Source organism: Callorhinus ursinus, unplaced genomic scaffold (assembly GCF_003265705.2).
Source record: "Callorhinus ursinus isolate GAN/ISIS: 27379988/994484 unplaced genomic scaffold, GSC_fseal_2.0 scaffold148, whole genome shotgun sequence".
In the NCBI taxonomy this organism is placed as follows: domain Eukaryota; kingdom Metazoa; phylum Chordata; class Mammalia; order Carnivora; family Otariidae; genus Callorhinus; species Callorhinus ursinus.
Genome location: NW_027397210.1, coordinates 206,591 through 230,492, shown reverse-complemented (window position 1 = coordinate 230,492; position 23,902 = coordinate 206,591). Strand labels below are relative to the sequence as shown.

Below are 23,902 nucleotides of genomic sequence, written 5' to 3'. Positions count from 1 at the left end.
GTGTGTCACTGCGTGTGGGTGTGTGTCACTGCGTGTGGGTGTGGCCCAGGATGCTCAGAGGCCCCCCCCAGCACAGTGGGGGGTGTGACGAAGCTCTTCTCTGCAGTGCACTTGCTCCCGTGGCGGCCATCATCCCCCCGCCCCCCGACATTCAGCCCGTGATCGACAAGCTGGCAGAATACGTGGCTCGCAACGGCCTCAAGTTTGAGACCAGTGTCCGTGCCAAGAACGACCAAAGGTGAGGAATGGAATGTGGAGGGATGGATACGGGTATGTGGCCTTTCACTTAGCTTGGTTTTAGTTTAGCTACGTAATTCCTTTCTTTAACGTTTTTAATCCTCGTGTGTTTACATAAATACATCTGATAATCAGCTTGCTGAATTACTTACAGTTGTGTGGCAGGTTTTTTGTCTGTTTTGTTTTGTTTTTAAGTAAGAATGTTGAAGCTTACCTAAAACAGGGCTGGAGTTCCTGCTTTTCAAGAATCTGCTGTTTAGGAGGTGGGGATGGGGATGAAGGAGCGCACCTGTCCTGATGAGCACCAGCTGGTGTACGGAAGTGCTCAGTCACTACACCGTGCACTGAAACGAGTGTCGTACTGTTGGTTAACCAAACAAAGTGAAAATAAAAACCGGAAAAATATATATGCCAGGTAGAAAAATACAAGTTTAAAAAAAAGGTATGTGTTTATAAAGAAACACAAAACAAAGAACCAGGGAAAAGAGTCTGCCGTTTAATCAAATAATGTTCCGTGCCTCGGTGTGAGCCAGCATAAGGTCCGCTTACATGCAATCCCGTGACCACGCACGGCTGTGGGGGCAGCTGGTGCAAGCGAGTCATTGGAGAGCATATGGGACAGCGTCCGCTCGCAGCGAGCCGTCTGTAGGAGCCCCGAGTGTCGGCGCTGCTCACTCGTCCTCGCCTCTGCTCCTAGGTTCCAGTTCCTGCAGCCCTGGCACCAGTACAATGCCTACTACGAGTTCAAGAAGCAGTTCTTCCTCCAGAAGGAAGGGGGCGACAGTGCACAGGTACCTGTCTGCGGGCCGTGGCGGCCGGGAGCCTCTGTTGGCTGGTGTACAGATGCAGGAATACTTTGTACTTATCCTCAGGGTGTAGCAAAGGGCTCCTGGCTGTACTCTGTCTGGATGGGTCGTGCACCTTTCACAATTGGAACCTGTGTTTCGGATCCTTTGAAAACTTTGACCCCTATGCATAGTTCATTGATGGTCAGCGTGTTCTAAACAGAGAATCCTGTCTCTTGAAGCCTTTGATGTTTTGGTTGGCTATTATTTTTAACAGCTTTTGGTAGAGGCCCTGTTCCTTGTTTCTTTTGCATTAACACATCCGTCTGTATGTAAAATGTAAGCGTGTGTGCTTATGGCCAGTGCTGGCCCGGTGCTGGCCGGTGCTGGCCGTGGTGGGGCCTTTATCCTGGGGGCGGCCTGCCACCGTGCAGCATCCCACCGTGGGACTCGCACGCCTGCCAGATGCCGCTCCTCTTGTCCTTGTAACGCTTTCTCCTGCAGCGCTCCCCCCAGTTACATGGGTGCCTGTTGTGTTCAAACCTATTTTGGTAGATGATGTAGGCCTTGCTTCTTCTTATCAGTGGCTTTCTTCAGACTTGTATCTGTAATTGCTCAGACTGATAAAAATGACTCTTGTGCAGCCAACGGGCATGATCTGATATTCTGGAAGGGTTCGTTCTCAGGCATCTGTGTCTGAAGAAAAGGCAGTGCGCTTCGGCCCCCAAGACAGCCTTACAGCTTTTAGAGGCATTCTGTCCTTCCAGAGGGAGAACCTCCTTGCGCTCCCCCTCTGCTGTGTTGTGTCAGAAGATGGCAAGTCTGGGGGTGCCTGGGTGGCTCAGTCGTTAAGCGTCTGCCTTCGGCTCAGGTCATGATCCCAGGGTCCTGGGATCGAGTCCCCACATCAGGCTCCCTGCTCAGCGGGAAGCCTGCTTCTCCCTCTCCCACTCCCCTTGCTTGTGTTCCTGCTCTCGCTGTGTCTCTCTGTTAAATAAATAAAATCTTTAAAAAAAAAAAAAAAAAAAAGATGGCAAGTCTGTCTGTCTGTGACAAACCCTGGGTGGCTCTGACAGCGCCATCGATCATCACGTTTAATCTCTAGGCTGTGTCAGCACCAGAAGAGGCTCCTGCAGAATCTGCTCCCGAAAAGCCGAGTGACGGCGGGGAGGAGGGTGTGTGTGAAGACTCGGCCGACGCAGCAAGAGGCGGCCCCACAGGGAAGAAGGAGGCGTCATCCAGTAAGACTGCGGCAGACGGGAAGCTGGTCAAAGGTAGGCCGCTGCCAGTCCCGCCCTCGCAGACGTCAGGTCGGGTCGGGGGTGGGGGCATCGTCACCTCTGGGAGGTTGCTGTCCTAAAGCTCCCCTACCTCGTGGTCTTTCCTCATTTGGAGTGTGGGGCCGTTGGGATAGGAGCTCGCCTGAGGTGTACAGCTTTGTCTTGTGGTCTGTTCTAGCAAGTTTAACAGAAATGTTCAGCACGTGTCCTGGGTGTTTGGTTCCTCCTTGGACTCCTGCAGCCACACTCGTGTCCGGACTCTGGCACCAGTGAGATTAGCTGTCTCTGTGTCCTGAGGCCCTCTCCCAGGCACTCCTCCACTCCCTGCACCTTGTCACCCTTTATGTTCTCAGAAGGACTTCCATCTGTTCACACAGGCCTACACAGAAAGAGCCGATACACTAAAGGCGGGGGTGGGGGAGCTGGCACAGGTCAGTGTGGGTCAGATGTAGGAAGCTGCAGTGAGTCTCACGAGGCAGGGACGAGAGAGACTTTGTGGAGTACCAGGCACCCCACACAGGGCCGCGATCCCAGGCAGAGGCCATACGGCTGGAGCTGCATGCAGGTGCCCACAGGAGGCGTGGTCGGAGTGGCGGCTGGGTCCTGGGGGGCACGGGTCCTGGGAGGCATGGCCTGCAAAGCAGCCACAGCCAGCTCGTGGGGCTCTGGGACTTTGGTCGTCGCAGGTGCCAGATCAGAGGAGTGACTGCATTCGGGTGGGTGACCGAGGACACCCAGCAGAGAGTCACCTGGAGCTGTTGGTGGGGCTGATGCCAGACACAGAGCTGCAGAGAGTCGGGGGAGGGCGAGCTGCTGGGGCAGAGGTGCTTTGCATTGAGCTGCCTTGTTGGATAGGGTGGTGTCTGGAGTAACCAGCCCGGCACAGATGGGTGACTGACCGGGGAAACTCGGTATCTTTGAGCCTCTCATTCCAGGAGTTACCTAAGCATACCTGCTGAATCTCTCACCCTTCCCAGCCACCTGCAGACTCTCATCGAAATAACAAAGGAACATAATAAGTAGAGAATAAAATCAGTTGTTGCTGCAGAAGTGGGGGGAGGTATTTACTATCCATGTTTCAGACGTACGGGCCAGCCCGCCTGGAATTTAGTTCATAGAGAAGAGAGGGACACTTTGGGGCTCGGTGGCAGTGACCCCCAGGCCGTGGCAGCCTCTGCCAACCAGAGAGGGGGCGGGCGGGAGCAGGTGGCTTGCCCCTCAGCCAGGGCTGCCCCCACACCGCCACGATTGTCGGGCAGTGGGGCAGCTGGGACCACACGGCCCGCTCCCCTCCTGCTGCGCTCAGAGCCATCTCACAGAGCCCGGCCTGTGCCTGTGACAGTCCGGTGTGGAGCCACAGAGTGCCAGGGTGCCAGGGAGGCATCGTGACTGAGCGCCAGGACATGGTGCCGCCGGTAGTCGCACATCTGCAGGGGTTGCCTAGGAACAGCCTCCAGATGGTAAAATACAGTGAAAGCCTGAAAATCACACCGATGCAAAGATGGGCTGAAGATTGTCCTCAGATCTCCAAGGGAGGAGGTAGAGGTGCGGAAAAGCATCCAGAGAGAAAAACGGGCAGGTTGTGCCCCAGGCAGAGGAAAGGCAGATTGGCACGTCAGACCCATATCTGCAGCAATAAATGCCAGATAATTAAGGTGTATCTGGAATTCTGAATGAAAAGTATTCTGGATGCTCCTGGGCACAAAGACACTTTCAGACTTGTCAGCACTCCAAAATAATGAGTCAAAGAACTCTTTTTTTTTTTTTTTAAGATATTATTTTTAAGTAATCTTTACACCCAACATGCGGGGTATACTCACAACCCTGAGATCAAGAGTTGCTCGCTCCACTGACTGAGCCGGCCAGGTGCCCCCAATGGGAATATTTCTTGTCAAAAAATTGTCAAATGCAGCAAAATTGTCAAACAAAATTTTACATAGCTTTGTATGCTTAATGTTGGTAAAGAAAACCTGTGACAAGCATTCAAGCATTCGGCTCAAGAACCTAGAAAGTTGGAGCACCTGGGTGGCTCAGTCGGTTAAGCGTCTGCCTTCAGCTCAGTCATGATCTCAGGGTCCTGGGATCGAGTCCCACATCGGGCTTCCTGCTCGGCAGGGAGTCTCCTTCTCCCGGTCTCTACTGTTCTCCCTGCTTGTGTTCCCTCTCTCACTGTGACAAATAAATAAAATATTAAAAAGAAGAACCTAGAAAGCATAAAACGCATCTGAGGAACGCAGGAGAGGGGAACAGTACATGTCAGTCGGAACCAGCGAGGGTGTAGGAAAAGGCCAGTGAAGCATATTGTTGTGCAGGCGGATAGGCTACACAGCATACAGTGGGTGAAGAAAATCAGCTTTTTGGAGTGCACAGGAATAATACATACAACCCTAAATTTGAATGAATTTGAAAATAACTGAAAAAATTGGGAAAGTATAAGTTGCTACCACTGTGTCAAGAAGAGGTAGTGTGATGGACATATAGATCTGGAAGAACTTAGGGGACATGCACCGGTTCAGCGAAGTCCCAGAGCACAGGCCACTGGAAGGACTACGTTGGGTCAAGTTTGCTCCCACAGGAAAGAGGAGCGTGCGCCACCCAAGACCCATGGGAGTGCGGGGTGGTCCAGGGCTTGGCAGCAGTCCGCGGGCTGTTTCTCCGGCAACAGATCCCTGGCAGGCACCGGCATGTCGTGCAGTGTGGATGGTGAAGCTTCTTCAGTGTGAAAGTAACTCACGTCAGCAAGCCCGGCCCCCCGTTACAGAGAACAAATAAATACTTCAGCCTCACATCTGACAACAATAGTTCCAGACAGATTATGTATTTAAGTGGAAAAAAAAATCATAAAGGGGCGCCTGGTTGGCGCAGTCACCAACTCGATTTCGACTCCGGTCATGATCTCGGGGTCCTGGGATCCGGCCCCGTGTCGGGCTCCGCGCTGAGGTCACAGCCTGCTTGTCCCTCTACCTCAGCTCCTGCACACACACACACTCTCTGTCTCTAAAATAAATAAAATCTTTTCTTTAAAAGAACCATGAAGATGGAAGAAAATAAAGGTAATTTCTTTTTTATAATCTAAGAGTTGGAATAGACTTTCTAAAAATCGAAGCCCTAAATCCTAAGGAAAGATTAGGAGGTCTGACAGGGGCAGGACCTGAACGAAGTTAAGTGACAAATGGCTCACATGGCAGGAGAAGCAGAGTTGTGCGCACTGTGGGAGGAGCTCAGCGCCCGCTGAGAAAAGATAGCGCGGCAGAGGAGTAGCAGACCGAGGACACGGGCAGATCACTCACAAAAGAAGAAAAGTAGATGGTCAGTAAATAAATTTTTAAAGGGTATCTTCATTAATAGAATGCTGTTTTTTGCCTCCCAAATCAGTCAAGTTAAAGACAGTGCTCAGCGAGGGAGAGGCTCCAGACCGCGGGGACGCGAGCTATCTTTGCAAGGGCGCGGCCCCTAGAAGACCGGCCTTAGTGCCTCTGTGCGAGGACACGCTCGCGCTCCGACACCGGTGGCCCAGCCCGGCGACCCGGCCAAGTGCTCACCGCAGGCTCGTAGGCTCTTAGAAGTAAACCCTCGGCGGTAGTCGTGGGAAACAAATAAATCGGAACGTCCAGACCAAAAAATAATACTCCGGTTTTTAAAAATGATCTCTGCTGACCCGGAAACATGGCACGGTGCTGCTGGAGCAGGCTGTAATGCTCCAGTGTGGCCCCGTCCACATGTGTGCAGGCGCACACGGGCATGCCCGGGAACTGTGCAGGTGACTTCTCCCCACGTCTGCCCTAACGGCTGATCTTTCGTTTTGTCCACTGGCGGTTTCAGAGTTTTCCATAAAGAATGTGATTACTTCTGAAGGCTGACATTAGTAACGAGGCCTGTTCCCTTATCCGTGGAATCGCGTCTGCTGCAGAAAATGGAGGCCTGGGGACTGTGGGCATCTCCACACGCACTGACTGCTGCTCGGACCTGGCTCCCAGCCGCGTTGGCCCCACGTCCTGCAGCCCAGGGTGAGCGGGCTGTGGACACAGGATATGAAACCCGCAGAGATGTGAAGGGTGGAGGAGAGAGGCCAGGCCGGCATCCGTGAGCTGAGGCTGGAGGAGGAAGAAGCAGGGGAAGAGAGGCAGAGGCTGGAGAAGGGAGGCTAGCAGCGGCAGGCAGCGCAGATGGAGGCCCTGCAGACAGAGGTGGGGGCAGAACCAGGGCGCATCCTTGCTGCAGGGGAACCGGGGTAGGTTCCCTCACACGAGGGCAGGGTTTCCTACCCCCCGCTGTCCGGCTCAGCTTGCTGGGGAAGTTACTGGGCCTTTGTAGCCTCGGTCTCCTGTCTGCCAGCAGGGAGGCCAGCAGCATCCCTGGCAGGCTGCACGTTAGCGAGGTGAGGCCCGCGGGCTGTCACGGTACTGCATTCTGTTATTAAATAGCTTCAGCGTCCGCGTCAAGTAACCGTGCTCTTCGGCCTTGTTTCACACGCGTAAATGCCAAGTGTCCAAACAAATGTTGTGTTAGCATGGTGAGTGTTCCAGAAGCTTTCATTTTAAAATACGACATTTGTTGATGACTGGTTTTTCTATTTGGAGGAAGAGATGGTTTGAGAATCATTAAAGTTATCTTGAGATAGCATACTGTAGCCCCAAGTCTATGAGCAATTTTGATGAACATTTAAGTGATTTTTTTTGCCTTTTAAGTTCAGTTGACCCTACGTTTATTAAAGAGATCATATTACTATAGGCAACAAAGGGTTAATATTAAACTTTTTTTTCTCAGAAAATTTCAAGGTGTACAAACGCAGCGTTCTGTGATGAGCACACCATCCCACTCCCCCCGCCACCCGCCCCAGAGTCCCCAGCATCGTAGCATTTCAGCCGTAGATGATGTAGCGTGCCTGCAAACAATGGACTGTGTCACGCAAGCGCAGGACAGTGGTTACCGCGGACTCTTCTAACAAACCATGCGTGTGACCCCTGTGTGACCCCTGTGTGACCCCTGTGCGGGGTTTGTTGTGCACGGGGTGCAGGCGGTGCGACACTGATTTTCCGCTTGACTTAACCAACTGTGCTTTTCCCAGCATTTAGCATCTGGGTGTGCTCTGGCTCGAGGTGATTGTAGACAAAGGTGGTTATGTTTCAGAGATCTGGGGTAGTTAGGTACTTCCAGGCGTGCATGGCTGTGGAGCCGCAAAATGCTGATAGTGGGACCCTGAGGGGCCAGCTGGGCCACCCCTCCCCGTGTGCAGTCACCGACAGACATACCCCTTCTGCTGGAACCTGCCGGTTTTCTTATGGAAAATGTCAAGCACATCCAAAAGCAGCCTACCTACCCAGAACCCCCTTCCTGCGTTCTCAGAGTTAGCGGGTGTGCACTGCACTTTAAAATTTCCCTTCGCTGTGGTTTACTTGGATATCTTTCATTAAATGATATAATTCATGGTTTTTAAAAGGGAAGTACCTTAATACAGTCGATTAGGTGTCGTTAAGAACCACCTTTACCCTAGCGTCCGAAGGAGGAGCGGACTCTCGAGTGAGTGCTGAGTGGATGGGGGGTACGGGGAAGAAGATTATTTCCTTTTGGGCCTTTGTATTTCTCTTAAGTTAAAATTCCCAAATATTCTTGGGGAGAACATGGAACCACCTAAAATTTTGTGACAGCAATAGAGTAGTCTGACATAATGCCTCACATGAAGTAGGTGCCTGTTAACAAATGTTTGCTGAGTGAGGGACTGGGTCCAGTAACTTTCGCTCTGTAAGAAGAGGCTACTTATGAGTTGGGATTTTTTAGAAATACCTTTTTATAGTGGAGTCGCATCATATGCCTGTTTGACCTATGCAAACTCAGCCATATGCTGAGCCCCGAAAAAGAAGGAAAACCCCAAGGAGAATTGACCCTTTACAGACGCAGCAACCCTGACTCACCCTCAGCACCTGCATCCCTGGCGAGGCGTGCATGGGGTCCCCCCGTGAGCCAGCCCAGCCTCCCTGCGTACAGCGTGCATTTCAACAGCCCCCTCTGACAGCACAGGCGCTGGCCGCTGCCCCTAGAACCTCCCTCTGCGTAAGATGTGGCTCCACTCGGGGCGCTGCCCCGCCAGCCGTTGCTCATGTGGATGGTGGGGCCCGTGAGGGTTCTGCTCTGTGCTTCCAGGGACCTAAAAACGTATCACCATTTTTACTTTTCTCAATAGCTTCATTTGCTCCAATAAGCTTTGCAATCAAGGCCAAAGAAAATGATCTACTTCCCCTGGAAAAAAACCGTGTTAAGCTAGATGATGACAGTGATGATGATGAAGAAGGCAAAGAAGGCCAAGAAAGTTCTAGTAGTGCTACCAACACTAACCCGGCAGTTACCCCACCCTGTGTAGTTGTTGAGGAGAAGCGGCCTCAACTTACCCAGGAGGAGCTAGAAGCGAAGCAAGGTTTGTCATTATGTTTTCAACTTCTTGAGAGAAAAAGTACGTAAACACAAGATTAACCTACTAAGCCCGCAGCGCAGACTGCTCACTGGGACCTCCAGTCTCTGGACACCAGAACCAAGGGGCTTCGGTGGGGGTGTCGAGCATGCGGGCACTGCTCTTCACTAAGCATCAGATGCAGGACCCCTGGCAGCTTGTTTCTAGAGTCTGCCCACAGTGCTTTCATGGGGGGCGGGGGGCCTTTGCTCTCTGACCACCACCTTGGGGCAAATGCTCAGCCTGTGTTCCCGGCTCGGGTCCTGTACCAAACAAGGAGATGCCCTTCTGTGAGGCGGTCTGCCTGCAGAGCCTTCAGACCCTTCAAGGTGACACAGGCCCAGGCTGGGTCCTGGCCAGGCCGCCGGCTGCCCCCAACACCACCAGCAACCCCCAGACTCCCACCTCTCCTCCAGAACACACTGTGTTCTGCACTAAAGTAGTTAATTAACTCTGACATTAGCAGCTTCTTTGTGTTCTCCCTGGGTTTGTATGCTGCTTTTCTGTATATGCACGCACGGATGAAGCAACATTTGTAGGAGGATGGCTTACTCAGACCTGGCCTTGTGCATAGTTGCTCTCAGCAGGCTCGGCTCCGCATTTGAGTCTGAATCCGCACTGACTGCCGTAACTGGGCAATGTGTCGGATCGTTTGGAGTAAATCTTGTAATGCAGCATCCCTTGCCAGGGATGAGTGCCATTCTCAGGTTTCCGTGATTCCAGCTCTCCCCGCTGTGGAATCCTGTCAACCTTCTGACTTTGATTCTGAAGGTGAAATATTAGAAATGCTAGTAATACGCATTTTGAACTAATTCTCTCAAAATTCAATTTGCCTGATTTGTTTATCCTGAAATTTGGGTCACGTTAATCTTTTAGAACAACTGCATTGTATTTTGTGGCCCTTTTTCTGCCTGTGAAAAATAAGATAGCAAGGTGTTTATAAAATACCACGTGTTCTAAACATCGCTGTTTTCTGTTTATTCCTTAAGCAAAGCAAAAGCTGGAGGACCGACTCGCAGCTGCTGCCAGAGAGAAGCTGGCCCAGGCATCTAAGGAATCGAAGGAGAAACAGCTTCAAGCAGAACGTAAAAGGAAAGCAGCTTTATTTTTGCAAACCTTAAAAAATCCTCTGCCAGAAGCAGAAGTCGGAAAAGTTGAGGAAAATCCTTTCAGTGTGGAGGTAAGAAAGTCCACATCAGCATTCCGTGTAGAAGCGGGTGGGTGTGGGTCTCCTGCCCCAAGGGGGCCCGGGAGAAGTGTGGTCAAAATTCCATCAAAGCACCCGAGGGCAGGTGCCCGGTGCGGTCTCAGAGACTCAGACCTCTAACCCCGGGCCGGGAACTTCTGCTCCCAAGAGCACACGAGGCCACTGGGGGCTTCCCTGGGAGGGACATGCATCCGGCCAGAGCACTGCTGGCTCAGGTCCATGTCAACACCAGTACTTGAATTCCGTGACCAGCCCTCCGCACGCTTCCTCCCCTCCCCCGGGCTCGGGACGGGGCTTCTCCAGTGTCCCCGGCCTGTCTTGTAGTGGTCTTCCCCAGTGACGGAGAAGGCGCCCTGTGCTCTTGATCACGTGGACATCTCTGAGAGTCTAGGGCTGTGACTCGAAACGGGTTTTGGCTGCACGTAGCTACCAGGTGTCTTTCTTTTCTGAGGAAAACCTCACTCTGAGTTCCAGGCTCCCACCTCCTGCTGCCAGCCAAGCCCACTGTGTCCCGTCAGGAGTCGGCCTGGGGCTTGGTCAGGGAGAAGCAGAGGCCGACATACCTCCACTGGGATGGTTGCGGCTCGTGGGGGGCGGGGAGCGGGTGCTGCGGCTCAAAGTGGGCTGTGTGCGTGTCCTGCATTGTTCTGATGCCGTGTGCACGCGGAGCAGACGCCGTAGCTCATGGACATGTGCATGTGGAGCTGTTTTAGCCGATGATGTTACACGGTCACATCTGTATTTCCCGACAGCGTTGTGTTTGAGTGGAAACTTGGTCATGGCCAGAACTATTCATCGTCAATTCGCAGTGTCCCCCGTCTGCTGTGTTGCCCCCACAGCCCCCGGAATCGCCCCATGGACACGGGATGGGCTTCAGCTGGGGTTCTTTTCTTGTCTACCCACGGGCGGCGCCTCCCACCTTCTTGTCTTCAGGCGCGTGTTTGGCACCTGTAATACGTACTTGGAAATGAGTGTTGATGCTTCTGGTTGAAATCACTGGGTCAGTCTCCTTGCATATCTAGCGGGAGAGAGCGTAGCTCCTAAGCTATTTCAACAAAAACGTAATGGTAGTAGCAGATGGTAATAAATGTCTTTAATTGCTTCGAAACAAAAATATTTTAATTACATTGGCAATTGTCATAAATGAGATTCAACTTGAAAGTATTTTAGCCTAAAGCAGCTTCTCGAGACAGGTTAGCCTGCCTTCGTGGGCCGTGCTGGGCACACTTCACTCACAGGTGCTGGCATGCCCGTCCCCCCGCTCCCGCCCGCCCGGGTGTGGAGCTCTGGCACCTATGGGGGCTTGGGAGCTGCAGGGGTGTGGCCCCCCAGGTCTGTGTGAGCCGCCTGTGCGGGGCAGCGTAGGGACGCCCCTCAGAAGGCCTGGCTCAGAACCTAACAGGATTTTGTGACAGCTCATCTGCTTTGACTTTAACAGCGGTGCGTGCGCATGATGCAGACCGTCCACGTGCAGGGGAGAGGCGCGGATGAGGAGGAAGCAGGCCTCCCTACTCATGTGTTCCTATTTCACAATTCCTATGGAGTTCTTATTTATTTCAATTTTTATTGTGTAAAATAAACATACAACTTGTCATCTTAACCCTTTCTGAGCACACTGTTCAGCAGCACTGAGTACACTCGCATCGCGTGCCTCCGTCACCACCCTCCACCCCCAGGGCCTTGTCATCTTCCTGAGTGAGACTCTGCCCCATGAACCGCTGCCCGGGGGGCCCCTGGCGCCCACACCGTCTGTGGCCGTCAGCGTGGCTGCTCTCAGGATCTCGTGGAGGTGGAGTATTGGTTCTTCCGGGACCAGCCTGTGTCACCTGTCAACGGGGTTTTTTAAGCTGAACATACTCCATGGTATGTGAATACTGCATTTTATTTCTTGTGTATTCTCAAGGGAAAACAACCTGTTTCCACGTGTAGATTGAAATATCACAATCCTAGGGCCACGCCCGGTGCGTTACTGTGGCACGTCGGGATTTTCGCCTCCCGAAGAGCTCTTTCCTGTGCCCGTCATGCTCGTGCTTGGGGAGTATTGGATGAGCGCTGCCAGCCCTAAGGTTGGCCCAGTCTGCGGCGGACGTGCAGGCCACCCCTGGATCTTAGAGCTGTAACCCTGCCCCTGGGTCTTGGGCATGCACGTCAGTGTGTGGAGCCATAGGGTGAATCCCTGACTGTAGAAATGCTTTTTAAATTTCAGGCATTGCTAAGTGAGCTCCTAACACGATTGTGGCCGTTTCTGTCTCTCTCTCTCCGGGGGTATGAAAATACCCCTGCCGGTGCCGGCTGCTCCCAGCCCCTGACTCTTGTCAGTCTGACAGGTGGAAAGATGACATCTCTTTGGTTAGCTTGTGGGTTTCAACTGTCCTGACACAGAGTAACTTTTTATGGGCTGCATGGCGTCCTGGCCCGTCTCCGTAGCCTCCCCTCACGTCTTCCTGGCCGCCGGCCTCTTTTGTGATGGCTCTTTGTGACCAATTTCACTGATGGTTTTCCTCGTCCACCATGGCCTGCTCCACTTGGGTTTACTTCAGTTTGACGAGCGTAGAGCTGGACACGGCGCAAGTCACCAAATCCCTCACCTTTCCACTCACTGCAAAGGCCGCCTGCAGTACACAGCACGTTCCACGTGCACCTCACCCCCTCTGTCCGCCCTACCGACCTGCGTGTCAGGAGAGGGGATCTTCTGTAATCGGGTACAACTTCACGTCACGTCGTGGGGCGTGTTTGTTGACACAAACAGATACGGACAGTACGTTGTTGAGCAGTCTGTCAAGTACAGAAAAGCGTGTCCATAAGTAGTACTCAGAAATCTGCGTACACGTCTCATTTTGGGGTATGTTCTTGATTCAAAATGAAGAGAAACCAGTGGTCTTAAAGTTGAGCCCCTTTGCATTATCACGAGATCATTTGCACAGTAACCGCACATTTCAGGACCCCCTGTAGGTAGCAGCGGTTCAGGTTAGTGACCCTGCCAAGTCTGTGGGCCCAGCAAGAGTTTGCGAGGAGATGAGAACAAAAATCAGCCTGTGTTTGTTGAGCCTCTGTTGTATTCAAGGCACCAAGACACTTTGGAAGATGAATGAGGAGCCTGTTTCTTACCCAGTGACCGCACGGTTGCATTTGACCGCCAGGTCTGTCCTGTAGCATGCGGGGAAGCCGAGAAGATGAGCACGTGGATGATGCCTGGGCCTCCAGGAGGCAGGCTTGAGGAACCTTGGTCATGCAGGGAGGTGACCACATAGGGAGGGCCCTCCAGCGCAAAAGACCCCCACGCGGTGGAGGTGGGCGCCACCTCAGTGATGAGCACAGCCCCCGAGGGTCTGCAGGAGAAGGCACGGTTGGGGTGGTGGTGCAGCAGCTGCCTGCTGGAATCAGAGGGCACGCTGATGAGGAAGAGCAGTTCCACAGGACACCGTGCGGTGGCCACTGTGTCAGGTGGGAGGGCCAGTGAGAGCCTTCTCGTGGACGTAGATGACCGGGTGAGGCGGTGGTACCCACACAGTACAACAGGCACAGAGAAGCTTGGGCACTTGGCTCCTGGCTGTTGAATTGCTTCAGAGGTGCCGTGCGGGACACGGACTGACAGGCGGTAAATAGAGATTCGAACGTGTGGGTTTATTTTTTTTTTTTTTAAGATTTTATTTATTTGACAGAGTGAGACACAGCGGGAGAGGGAACACAAGCAGGGGGAGCAGTAGTGGGGGGGGAGAAGCAGGCTCCCCACTGAGCAGGGAGCCCCATGTGGGACTCGATCCCAGGACCCCGGGATCATGACCTGAGCCGAAGGCAGACACGTAACGACTGAGCCACCCAGGTGTCCCGGAACATGCAGTTTCACAGGATGTGTTTCAGAGTCTGAAATGTCAAACTCAGTAAAATCTTGAGATTTATGCATAATTATCCCATTTTTATAGTTGATGTAGTGTTAATTTTACAAATGAGATTATGTTTTAAAGTACATGTTCATCAGTTTCTGAGCAATTCATTTTCCCACAGCAGGATGTAATAGTTGTTAATTTTGTGCTAATTTGTTGGCAGATACTTCCTTGTGATCAAAGGACTGACTAGTGTCATTTCCCAGTGTCCCTAAACTGGGGGCAGTAAGTTTTTAAATACTGTCATAATTTTCCCAAAGTTCCTCCTTGAATTCTCCCCAACGCCACTCAGACCAACCCGCGTCTTCTCCATCCCCATGGCGGTTTGTGCTTTGATCATTTTTGCTGGAATATTAGTATTCCAGCCCAGAAGGGTAGTTCTGCTAGTTTGGTGCTGGTCGGCATGCACACCCATGGCCATGCCTCCCTCAGGCATTTCCATCAGCCTCTTGTTGATCGCGGGAGCAGAGAGCTCTGCCAGGCGCCTTCAGAAACCAGAGTGGGGAGGTGGGGAGGCGCAGGCAAGGTTTGTCTTCCAGGTAACTTGTGCGCGCCATTAAAGTTAGCGAGGCAGTGGAGACTCTGGTCAAGCCAGAAATAGCATTTATGGGCAAAGGTGTTTTCAGGGTATGCACTGTTCAATATGGTAGCCACTAGCCACCCACGGTCGTTTAAATTTAACTTAAGAAAGATTAAATTGGGGCGCCTGGGTGGCTCAGCCGGTGAAGCATCTGCCTTCAGCTCAGTCAGGAGCTCAGCCCTGTGTTGGGCTCCCTGCTCAGCGGGGAGTCTGCCTCTCCCCCTGCTCGTGCACTCGCTCTCTCTCAAATAAATGATAAAAAAATTTTTTAAAAATTAAATAAAATTCAAACTTCAGGTCCTGGGGCGCCTGGGTGGCTCAGTCGTTAAACGTCTGCCTTCGGCTCAGGTCATGATCCCAGGGTTCTGGGATCGAGCCCCGCATCGGGCTCCCTGCTCGGCAGGAAGCCTGCTTCTCCCTCTCCCACTCCCCCTGCTTGTGTTCCCTCTCTCGCTGTGTCTCTTTCTGTCGAATAAATAAATAAAATCTTAAAAAAAAAAAATTCAGGTCCTTAGTCATAGTGGCCACATTTCAGGTGTCCAGGAGCCGCATGTGGCTGAGAGCCAACTGCCGTGGACAGACAGCAGGAACAGAATACTGCCATTGCAGCAAAGTAGAGTCAATAGCTAGTGGTGGGTACTTAGTTTATTTTCTAGTGGCTTGGAAGTCCGGCTTGCTGTACCAGTCAGGCTTTGATTGCACGGGTCAGAAACTGAACCCACTGCCCCCATGTGGGGTCTATGGCAAAACCCGTAGAGAGTGCAGCTCCTGTTCTGCGTTACGAGGGTGGTGCAGCCCACTCGGGGCTCGAAAGATGTATCAAGGATCCATCTCCAGGCACCACATCTCCTGGCTGGCTGCGTCCTCAGCCCCTGACTCACCTCATTGCCCACTCAGACCTAAATCCTGGACAGCTTGAGTAGGCTCGTGTGCTTCTCCCTCGGCATATGGCACGACGACCAGGGAGGTGGACTGCTCTGGTCTGTCTCCTGCTCAGGTAGAGTGAGCTTCCCCTGGAATTCATGGATTGAGGGGCAGGAAGGGCAGTTGCATACACAGGCAGGATTTGCATGAGTAGGGGGCAGGTGTCCACTGCACTTGTCCAAACATCTTGCTTACGTTTGCCTGAAACAGTTTTATGGCCCACGTCATTATTGTGTGGCCACGAGAAGCTTCCCTCAGTGTTCCTTGAATTTCCCCGTCCTGTCTCGCTGTGTAGCAGGAATCCCTCCAGGGTAGTTGGAGAGGCTGGTGATGCACACCTGTCCCTTAGCGAGTGAGGAGTACCCCTGTGAGGCCTTGGGGCACCCTGCCCTTATGTTCGCATGGCCAGAGCCCCGGGCCTGCGCCTGGAACTCCCGAAGCACATCTTCCCCTCCACCGTCCTGTTCATGCAGAACAGGCATGGTCAGGAAATCTCCAGGTGGTGCGTCTTTGAGCTTGGTGCCAACACTTGCTCACAGGGGGAGGCACGGCCTGCATGAGGGTCGTGACCGAGCCTGCCCTTCCCCTGCCCTTCCCCTGCCCTGGCGCGGCGACTGGGCTGTGGGAGGGTCTGGATGTCTCTGCCTTCCCGAGTGCCCGGAGCTGCTCAGCTTCAGACGTGACGCGGGGGCGCGCCCTGGGACTAGCTGTTGGGCCACAATGACTGGGCTGGTGGTATTTGTTACCCTTTATTGTTTTGTTCTCAAGTCTAACTGCTGGATTTTTAAATATTCTCTTGGTACTCGTAAGCTGGGGTCATCACAATGAATCATCTTAATTCAGTCAGGGAAAGGTCCCCACAGTTGCTGATTTTCACTTTAATTCTGAACGATAATCATCTTATTAGAATAAGTGACTCGATTACAAGTTCTATTTTGAAAATGTTGGTTTGATTACCCGTTTCCTCGAATGGAGCCAGGGTGAGGTGTCGCTAACAACAGGCAGTAGTTGGAATAAAGGCAGACAGTACGAAGTTCAGAGACGGAGTTCCCAGGTTGGTGGTAAAAGGGTAAATAGAAACGCAGCCTGGGACCACCACACACCCTCCGTGTCTCGGGCTGGGTGCAGCCTTTCCCCGTGCCCAGTGGCCCGGGTGCCGTGTGCACCCCCTCGGAGTGCCTCGGGGTGTCACTGGTGAGCGCTGCGGGTCTGTCCCGTGTGCAGGGACAGAGGGAGAGTCTGAGAGCCACGGCAGCCCTGGGATTCTCTGCACTCGACCCAGAGCAGACCACGGGGCAGGGTGGAGGGTCCGTTTGGGTTTCCCAGGGAGTCTCGGGCCCGGGCTCAGGAAGGACCTGGGGCGGCTCGGCTGTCCTCCCTCTACCAGTGGTTCCGAAGCTCACTCGGCTTTCGCGTGGGCCCCGGGCCCTGTGAGGGGAGCCGTGTGCTGGCTTCCCTCCCCAGCTTCGGTCTCGCCTTTCTTGCAACGTGTGTCCCTAATTTCTTGGGAGTTTTAAAAGCTGCCCCAGGCTGATTTTCCTGCCGCACAGCCATAGAGTTCTCCCTCAGTTGGCACACCGGGGCTGTGCCCGCGGCATGAGGTGGGGCTGGGCGGCCTCCCCTTCCCTGGCCTCTAGCGCCTCGGAGCCTCCTGCGCTCGGTCAGAGTGCCGTGTACAGTGTGTGCTCACGGACAAGTCTTGACCAGTGCCAGAGCTGAAGTGGCTCTTCCCAGACAGTGCGGACGGGTTCTTGTCTGGGGTTGAGATGGGTGCCCTGAGCCAGTTTAGGCCGAGCCTTAGAGACGAGCTCTCAGCGCTGCCGCCGTGGAGACTGGGGAGGGAGGACGAGGTCTCTGCCCTCCTCCTGCCAGCTCCCATACTGAGTTACTGGGGGGGGGAGAAACCTCTTGGGACAGGGCACTCTGGGAACAGGGCGTGGTGTTCTCGAGCATCTCAGCCTTGCTGCCTTGCACACATGCCCCCTTGGGCCTCTGCTCACGAGAGGGCAGGTGGGAGAGAGTGCCATGGACATCAACGGCAGGGGGCAGGGACACGGCTGAGTGGTGAGCAAGGCTTGAGCAGGAAGTACTGTCCCCTCATCCAGTGGGCCTTGTCCACATGGACCACAGAAACCCAGGGAGAAGACGGGAGCAGTTGCAGGATTCCACAGCCCTGCCCCGAAGGTGCACCCATCCCTTAGGTTCAGCACCTGCCTCCCTTCGTCCCGGAGTGTCCCAGCCGAGTCCTCAGAGGCCCATGATGCCAAAGTGTAGAGTCGTGGTGCGTTTCGCGGTCTGTTGGTGTTCATTTAGAGCGAATTGAGGAATGACCTTTCTCCGGGACAAAGGCAGGCAGCACTGTGGGCTTGGATTCAAGTTCAGGTTTGGGTGGGTTTGGGGTTTTGATTTTGTGAACTTATTTCTTTTTTTTATGCTGTGTCGTGGACAATGTCAGTGTCAGTGGACATAGGATTACTGCCTCATTTTTAAAGGCTGAGTGCTATTTCATTGTCCGGTGTGCCATGTGGAACCAGTGCCCCTGAGAGTCATTTGGGTGGTTTCCTGGTCATAGTCGTTCCATAGTGGTGTGCTGTGGGGCCTTGGGCATGCAGCTTGCACACTTAGGTGAATGCTCTTCAGAAGAAATTGCTAGAACTGCCATTGCTCTGGATGATGCTCACAGCTGATGGGCCCCCTGTCTCTCGGTCCGCGTGCTGGCTGTCCCGCCGTGGGGACGCAGAGCACGTCCCCTCTGTGTCTGTTTCACGTGGATGAAAGGGTTTATGGCAAACAGTGTGTTGACAGCAGGACTTTGCTGGATCAGCGTGTGCAGACTGGCTTGTGCCCGCGGGGTGGCCACGCGAGCCGTGTTTTCCCCAGTGTTCCTGAAACACGTATGGCCTACAGCACTGTGCGTGGGAGGTCCGCGGCGCGGCCACCGAGATGTGTTGCAAAGGGATGGCCATGTTTAGTTAACATCTGTCAACTCACACAGATACAGGAAGGAAAGAAGGAAGGTTTTTTCTTTTGACAGAGTTCTTAAAATCAAAGAGGAACTTCTTTTAGTTCAGGTCTTGTTTAAAAATTAATCTTCAGGTTGGTGTAGAGATTCTTAAAAGCCCAATGCTGGAGGTTGGAGAATTTCTCTGTCAATGGAAAGTCACAATTATTTATGAAGGAGCAAGCATGGCTCTTTTCCTAACATGGTGTCCTTGCCACCATGTTCCCTTGATGAGGTCGAGTCCTGCCGGCTGCTGAACAAGCCCCGTCTGGGGAAATGGTCTCGTATACTCCTGGCGTCTGCAGAGCCGTCACTTCCCCGGAGACACCAGGGCGAGATTTTAAGAGCCATAGAAAGAGATGTGGTCCTTTCTAAGAGGTGTTGGTGATTAAATGGCGTGAGGGCCCCAAAGTTGAAGTTTTATGTATGTGCATTTTGAAATGTCCTATTTTCACTCTTAACATCCTGATGTTCGCTTCCGTCCCCAGGAAGCCAGTACTGTGGCGTGTTCGCTACCGGCCGGAGGCAGACCTTTGCCAGCTTCAGACGTTAAACCCCCAGAAGGGCCCTCCAGCAAAAGTAAAGACCCACCGAGGGAAGAAGAGAAGGAGAGGAAGAAGAAAAAGCACAAAAAGCGGTCTCGCACAAGGTCGCGCTCCCCCAAGTACCACTCATCCTCCAAATCCAGGCCCAGGTCCCACTCGAAAGCAAAGCACTGTCTCCCCAGTGCCTATCGGACGGCGCGGCGCTCCAGGTGGGTGTGCGGGGCGCCCGCAGCGCGGGGCTGCGGTGGGCTCTGGGTCCTCCTTCCCCAGAGTGGCAGGGGCGAGCGCAGACCTGGTACGCGTTCCCGTACGGGTACAGCTGGCAAACCCTCATGACGTTTTCAGGTTGTCTTTGAGTTTAATTTCTAAAGCTCATCCACTGTGGTCAGGTTTTTGGAAAATAGGTTTATATAAACCTTAACAGGTTTGTTCAGTGTGTAAAACTTACAGGGTGGGGTGTCTTGTGGGGGGGGGCCTTTCCCGTGCTAATTCCTTTTGCCCGTGTGCATGTTGTGACAGGGGCTCAGCGCAGCCCCTCCTGCACGGCGTCCAGGCGAGCGGCGCCTGTTTCTTCCCTCCATCGATTTGTCCTTATGACCTCCCATAACAGGCGCTCTTAACCACCGCGTTTGAGAAAGAAGATGAAGATTTCAGGCCACAGATACAAACACGGCCCTTAAAGGGTCACAGAATTCACTGCTCAGTGAAGCAGTTTTAAGTAACTGGCTTGCAGGAGGTTTGAAAAGCAGACCTCTGGTTTTAAAATCTGCATCATGCCTTGCGACCTGTTTCTGAGTGTTGCGTGCGCTCTGCGTGCTTTCTCTTTGGTGCGACACTTGGACCCCTGGGGTCTCGTTGTTTTCCTCTGTAATTGATGCTAGTTTTCCCTTCCCTGGGAAAGTGTAGATGCCTTGCAGATGCCTTGCACTTCCTGTGTTTAAACACATTCGCCTCTCTGAATATGTCCTAAAAACAACACGCTCTCCCTGTTTTTACCAAGACCAGACCTCAAAGGCTTGACGAGTATTTACACTTGTCAACAGTGAAATTGGATATCCTCCACATAAATACATCTGATCCTTGGCTGTCTACAGTTCTAATCGTTCTTTAAAAGTTCCATCACTAATGTATTAACATAACATAATTTAAAAAAAAAAAAAGTTCCACCGTGATACGCGCACACACACCCAGACACCTTGCTGTTTTTTAATTAAATGAACAACTTTGCTGATAGAATTCAATTTTTGGAAGCTCCCAGGAATTTGTACGTAAATCTCAAAACGTTTTGAAGTTTCTTTTTTGAGAGAGTTTCTTACCATATTGTATAGTGGACATAAGCCCCGTAGGCCCACACCAGCCCTCTGAACAATACTGCGCCCGGTCACTTCTGGCCGATTGTCCTTCACCACACGGCTTTCACGAGAGAGACCGTGATTCACCCCCTACTCCCTAGTCTGGGGGACTGGCAACCATAAGAGCCCCTCGCGTCTTCAGTGTGAGCTGTGAGTTCTGCTCTGACGGCGGGTGTCGAGCAGGTGCCTCATGAAGTGTAACCCATCCCCAGCTACGACGGGGGAGGTGCCCCGGCCACGAGCGTCTCCCCAGCTCGTTCTCTTCACAGCTGGGATGCTCATCTGACACTCAGAACTAAGATTCTAGGTTTTATGTGCTTTTTATTGACTGTAATAGAGTAAGTCATTTTATATGTTATTTTAGTACTTGTTTTAAGGTTCTATTTATTTGAGAGAGAGCGAGCGAGCACAAGCAGGGGGAGCGGCAGGCGGAGGGAGAGGGAGAAGCAGACTTCCCGCAGAGCAGGGAGCCCCATGTGGGACTCGATCCCAGGACCCTGGGACCATGACCTGAGACACTTAACCGACTGAGTCACCCAGGTGCCCCCATTCTAATACTTTTTAAGTAATTGGTGTTTGTTTTTGTTTTTTTGAGAGAAGGAGAGAGGAGGGGCAGCGGGAAAAGGAAAGAGAATCCCAAACAGGCTCCACACCCAGCACAGAGCCCGACGCGGGGCTCTGTCTCACAACCCCCAGACCGTGACCCAAGCTGACCAAGCCACCCAGGTGCCCCTAAGTAATTGTTTTAGAAAAGATTTAGAGTTACGTACTTTATATCGGAATATATTTTACATCTTTCTGTATATTCAGTGCTGACAAGTGCAAGAAGCAAGATCCTAATCCTTAGTGTATAACCTTGAATTACAAGAAAAAATTAAGTTAAAGATTTTCTGCATTTGAGTCTACGATGGCAGGCTGCCAGTTTCACCTTAATTTGACCTACAGTTAAAGTTACCTGTCACCCGAGCTGAATTTTCGTGACTCTCAAACTGTTTCAATCCCAGTGGCTGAGTATCTCCATGATACTTTCAGCTGACTGTAGGTACGGGGCTAAGTTCTCAGTTCCCTGAAGCAGCCACATCCTCCGGTTTCTGATTTTGCAGTTCACGTAGGATATCAAGGTAAAGTGCAACTTCGTTATAAAATATTAAAAAGTATATCATGACACAAAACCTTCGAAATGTTTGGTATTCCATGGTATTTTGCCTTGGAAAATCATATGTGATGACAATGCTTTTTGAAGCCAGACCCACCCCCCACCCCCCCCCGCCAAGCTTGGGGCCTGGGGCTGAGAGGAGGGACCAGCTATCCCAAGGCCCGGGGACGCTCAGAGGAGCTGGTGGCTCCTGCCGGTCGCCAGGGGCTCCTGCCTGGGCTCATGGCTGGGAATGGCATGTGTGCTTCATTTGGGAATGCTGCGTGTTTCCCCGGGCGGTTGCCCCTGCTTTCTCAGTCCAGGCTCTGCCAGCACTGATAACTCCAGGGGCCCCAGTGGGTTGGTGGGTACACCAGGAGAGGTTGGTGTTCTCAGTAATTGAATTTGGATGTGTGAAAAATACTCCAGTTTTAACCAGATCTTGAAGTTGCTAAAGACACTGTCATCATTTTTCCTTGACTGTCTTTTCAGATAGCATTACTCTCTACAGTAATGCCTACATAGGACCTATCAGACTTGTTTCTTGGGCCTGATGCACGACTTAATTGATGTCTTAAAAAAGACTCCTGCCAACTCCAAGTAAAATGCACATTTGTCAATATTTGTAGCGTTCTGTGGTTGAAATGAATTTTCTTTTATGTATTAAATTACTGAAGTGCTTTGTAAATGTATAAAGTTAGGGTTAGAAGGCCCTTTCCTAGCAGAAGTGATCTCTGTGTGAAGATAAGGGACGTTCGCATGTCTCCCGTCCTAGTACCCAGTTCGTCCGAGGTGTAGGTGACTCTGGGTCTCCAGAGGCGACCCCGGTCATAGAAGAATCTTTAGTTTCGGAAATCAGTATGTTGCTTCTTAGAAAGCACAGTGATTACCACATAGTGCTAAGTGTGTTTTAAATCAACATTAAAGCATAAGACTTTCTTTCTCTGTTTTTTAGGGTTTTTTTAGGTTTTGGTTTTTTTTTTTTGTTTTGAGGATTTATTTCTTTATTAAAGTGCAGACGGCCGGGGGGGCGGGGCAGACGGAGAGGGAGAGAAACTCAAGCAAACTTTGCACTCAGCACAGAACCCAGTGCAGGGCTCGATCCCACCACCCTCAGGTCGGGACCTGAGCTGAAATCAAAGAGTCGGAGGCTCAACCGACTGAGCCACCCAGACACCCCCTCTGTGTTTTCTGTTTATGTCTCACCAGGTTCTCTGCCGTAAATGGAACAAAGTAGTACTCAGGCCATTCCTGTATCATCTAAAAATTCAGCTTTAATGGTTAGGTCTTTTTAAAATCTTATGAGACTCTAAAGCTTGAACTTAAGTTTACTTTAAGAACGTTGGAGAAGATCACCTTTGGTGTTTGTTCCATCAGCTTGTCGGTGTTTAAGAGATGTCCGTGGAGGAGAGATTCCAGGTAGAACTCTGTGTCCCCCATTTTACAGTATTGTAAAAGTATTGGGGGCAGTGTCTACACAGTCCCCAGCTCCCTCGAGACTTCTGCTTGGGAAGGAACTGGGGATTAGAATGACATTTTCTAAGTCATAGTTACCATTCAAAAACAGCTTAAGCCAGCAAAATTGGGGTAATGATGGTCATTCGTATAATCTCGTCATCCTGCGTAGGATTCCCTAGAAGTGACACTCAGCGCTTAGCGAGCGGGTGAGGGCCAGCCGCTCTGTTCTTGGAGCCGACGCCCGCAGGCTGTCCCTATCCGCAGCCGGGCGGGTGGAGACGCCACGGGACAGCTGGTCCCCCCAGAGCAGCGCCAGTGGAGTGTGGTCAGCAGCAGGAGTTCTTGGCTGCTCAGGCAGGGACGGAGGAAGTGGGGCGGGGCTGGTGGTTAAACGTTGGAGGAAAGAAGCTTTTTGCAAAATAGCACTGTCATTCAAATAAAAAGGCTCATTCTGCCTTTATTTGGAAGCAGACCATTATTTATGAGGATTCAAGAAAAAGTATCTGAGTCTCATCATACAGATGATTTACTTATAAAATGGAACTCCTGTTTCTCACGTGTGTTGTGGTAGCAATATTAACCACCTAATTAACAGAATAAAAGCATTACTGCTTCTTTAATTAAAATAAAACCTAAGTATTATCTGACGAAGCTCACTGCCCCCAGTACTGAGTGGGCTGCTTTCCCAGACAACTTCACATATCCTGGGGGTGGCCACCTCCCCTCAGGGACCTCCAGCAGTTGTTGCAAAGTGGTATATCAGAGTCAGGAATTCACAGGCACTAGAGCTAACCCACGTTTCCTGATTATCGAGTGGATTGTTCTCCGTGTAACCATTCCACGGGTGATGTAGAGGTCTGAATGCGCAGAGCTTTCTCCGGGGCTCTGATCCCACCCCGACCGGCACCCCGAGTTCTCAGTGCGAAGTGTGTGCCTCTGTGTCACATGCACAGCCCCCCCAGGGCCGCTCGCCGGGGTGGGAGCACAGACCTCAGCAGCCGTCAGCAGCTTCTCCCACCGACCGAGTTGACTCCTGAAGCTCTTTGGAGGGGAAACCCGGTAAAATGTC

At 52.1% G+C, this 23,902-nt stretch overlaps 1 protein-coding gene across 3 annotated transcripts in view; it reads left to right on the top strand.

Moving 5' to 3' along the window:
- Window positions 1-23,902, top strand: part of SFSWAP (splicing factor SWAP) — a 66,394-nt gene that overhangs the window by 30,300 nt on the left and 12,192 nt on the right. For 2 of the 3 annotated variants that reach the window (XM_025861624.2, XM_025861625.2), the window contains exons 9-14: window positions 107-238; window positions 935-1,028; window positions 2,128-2,296; window positions 8,484-8,714; window positions 9,737-9,927; window positions 18,832-19,097. In XM_025861624.2, coding sequence (XP_025717409.1) covers window positions 107-238; window positions 935-1,028; window positions 2,128-2,296; window positions 8,484-8,714; window positions 9,737-9,927; window positions 18,832-19,097 — 1,083 coding nt within the window. Of the gene's footprint in view, window positions 1-106; window positions 239-934; window positions 1,029-2,127; window positions 2,297-8,483; window positions 8,715-9,736; window positions 9,928-18,831; window positions 19,098-21,244; window positions 21,374-23,902 lie in introns of those variants that run through there. The other variant, XM_073890404.1, reaches the window with a different exon arrangement.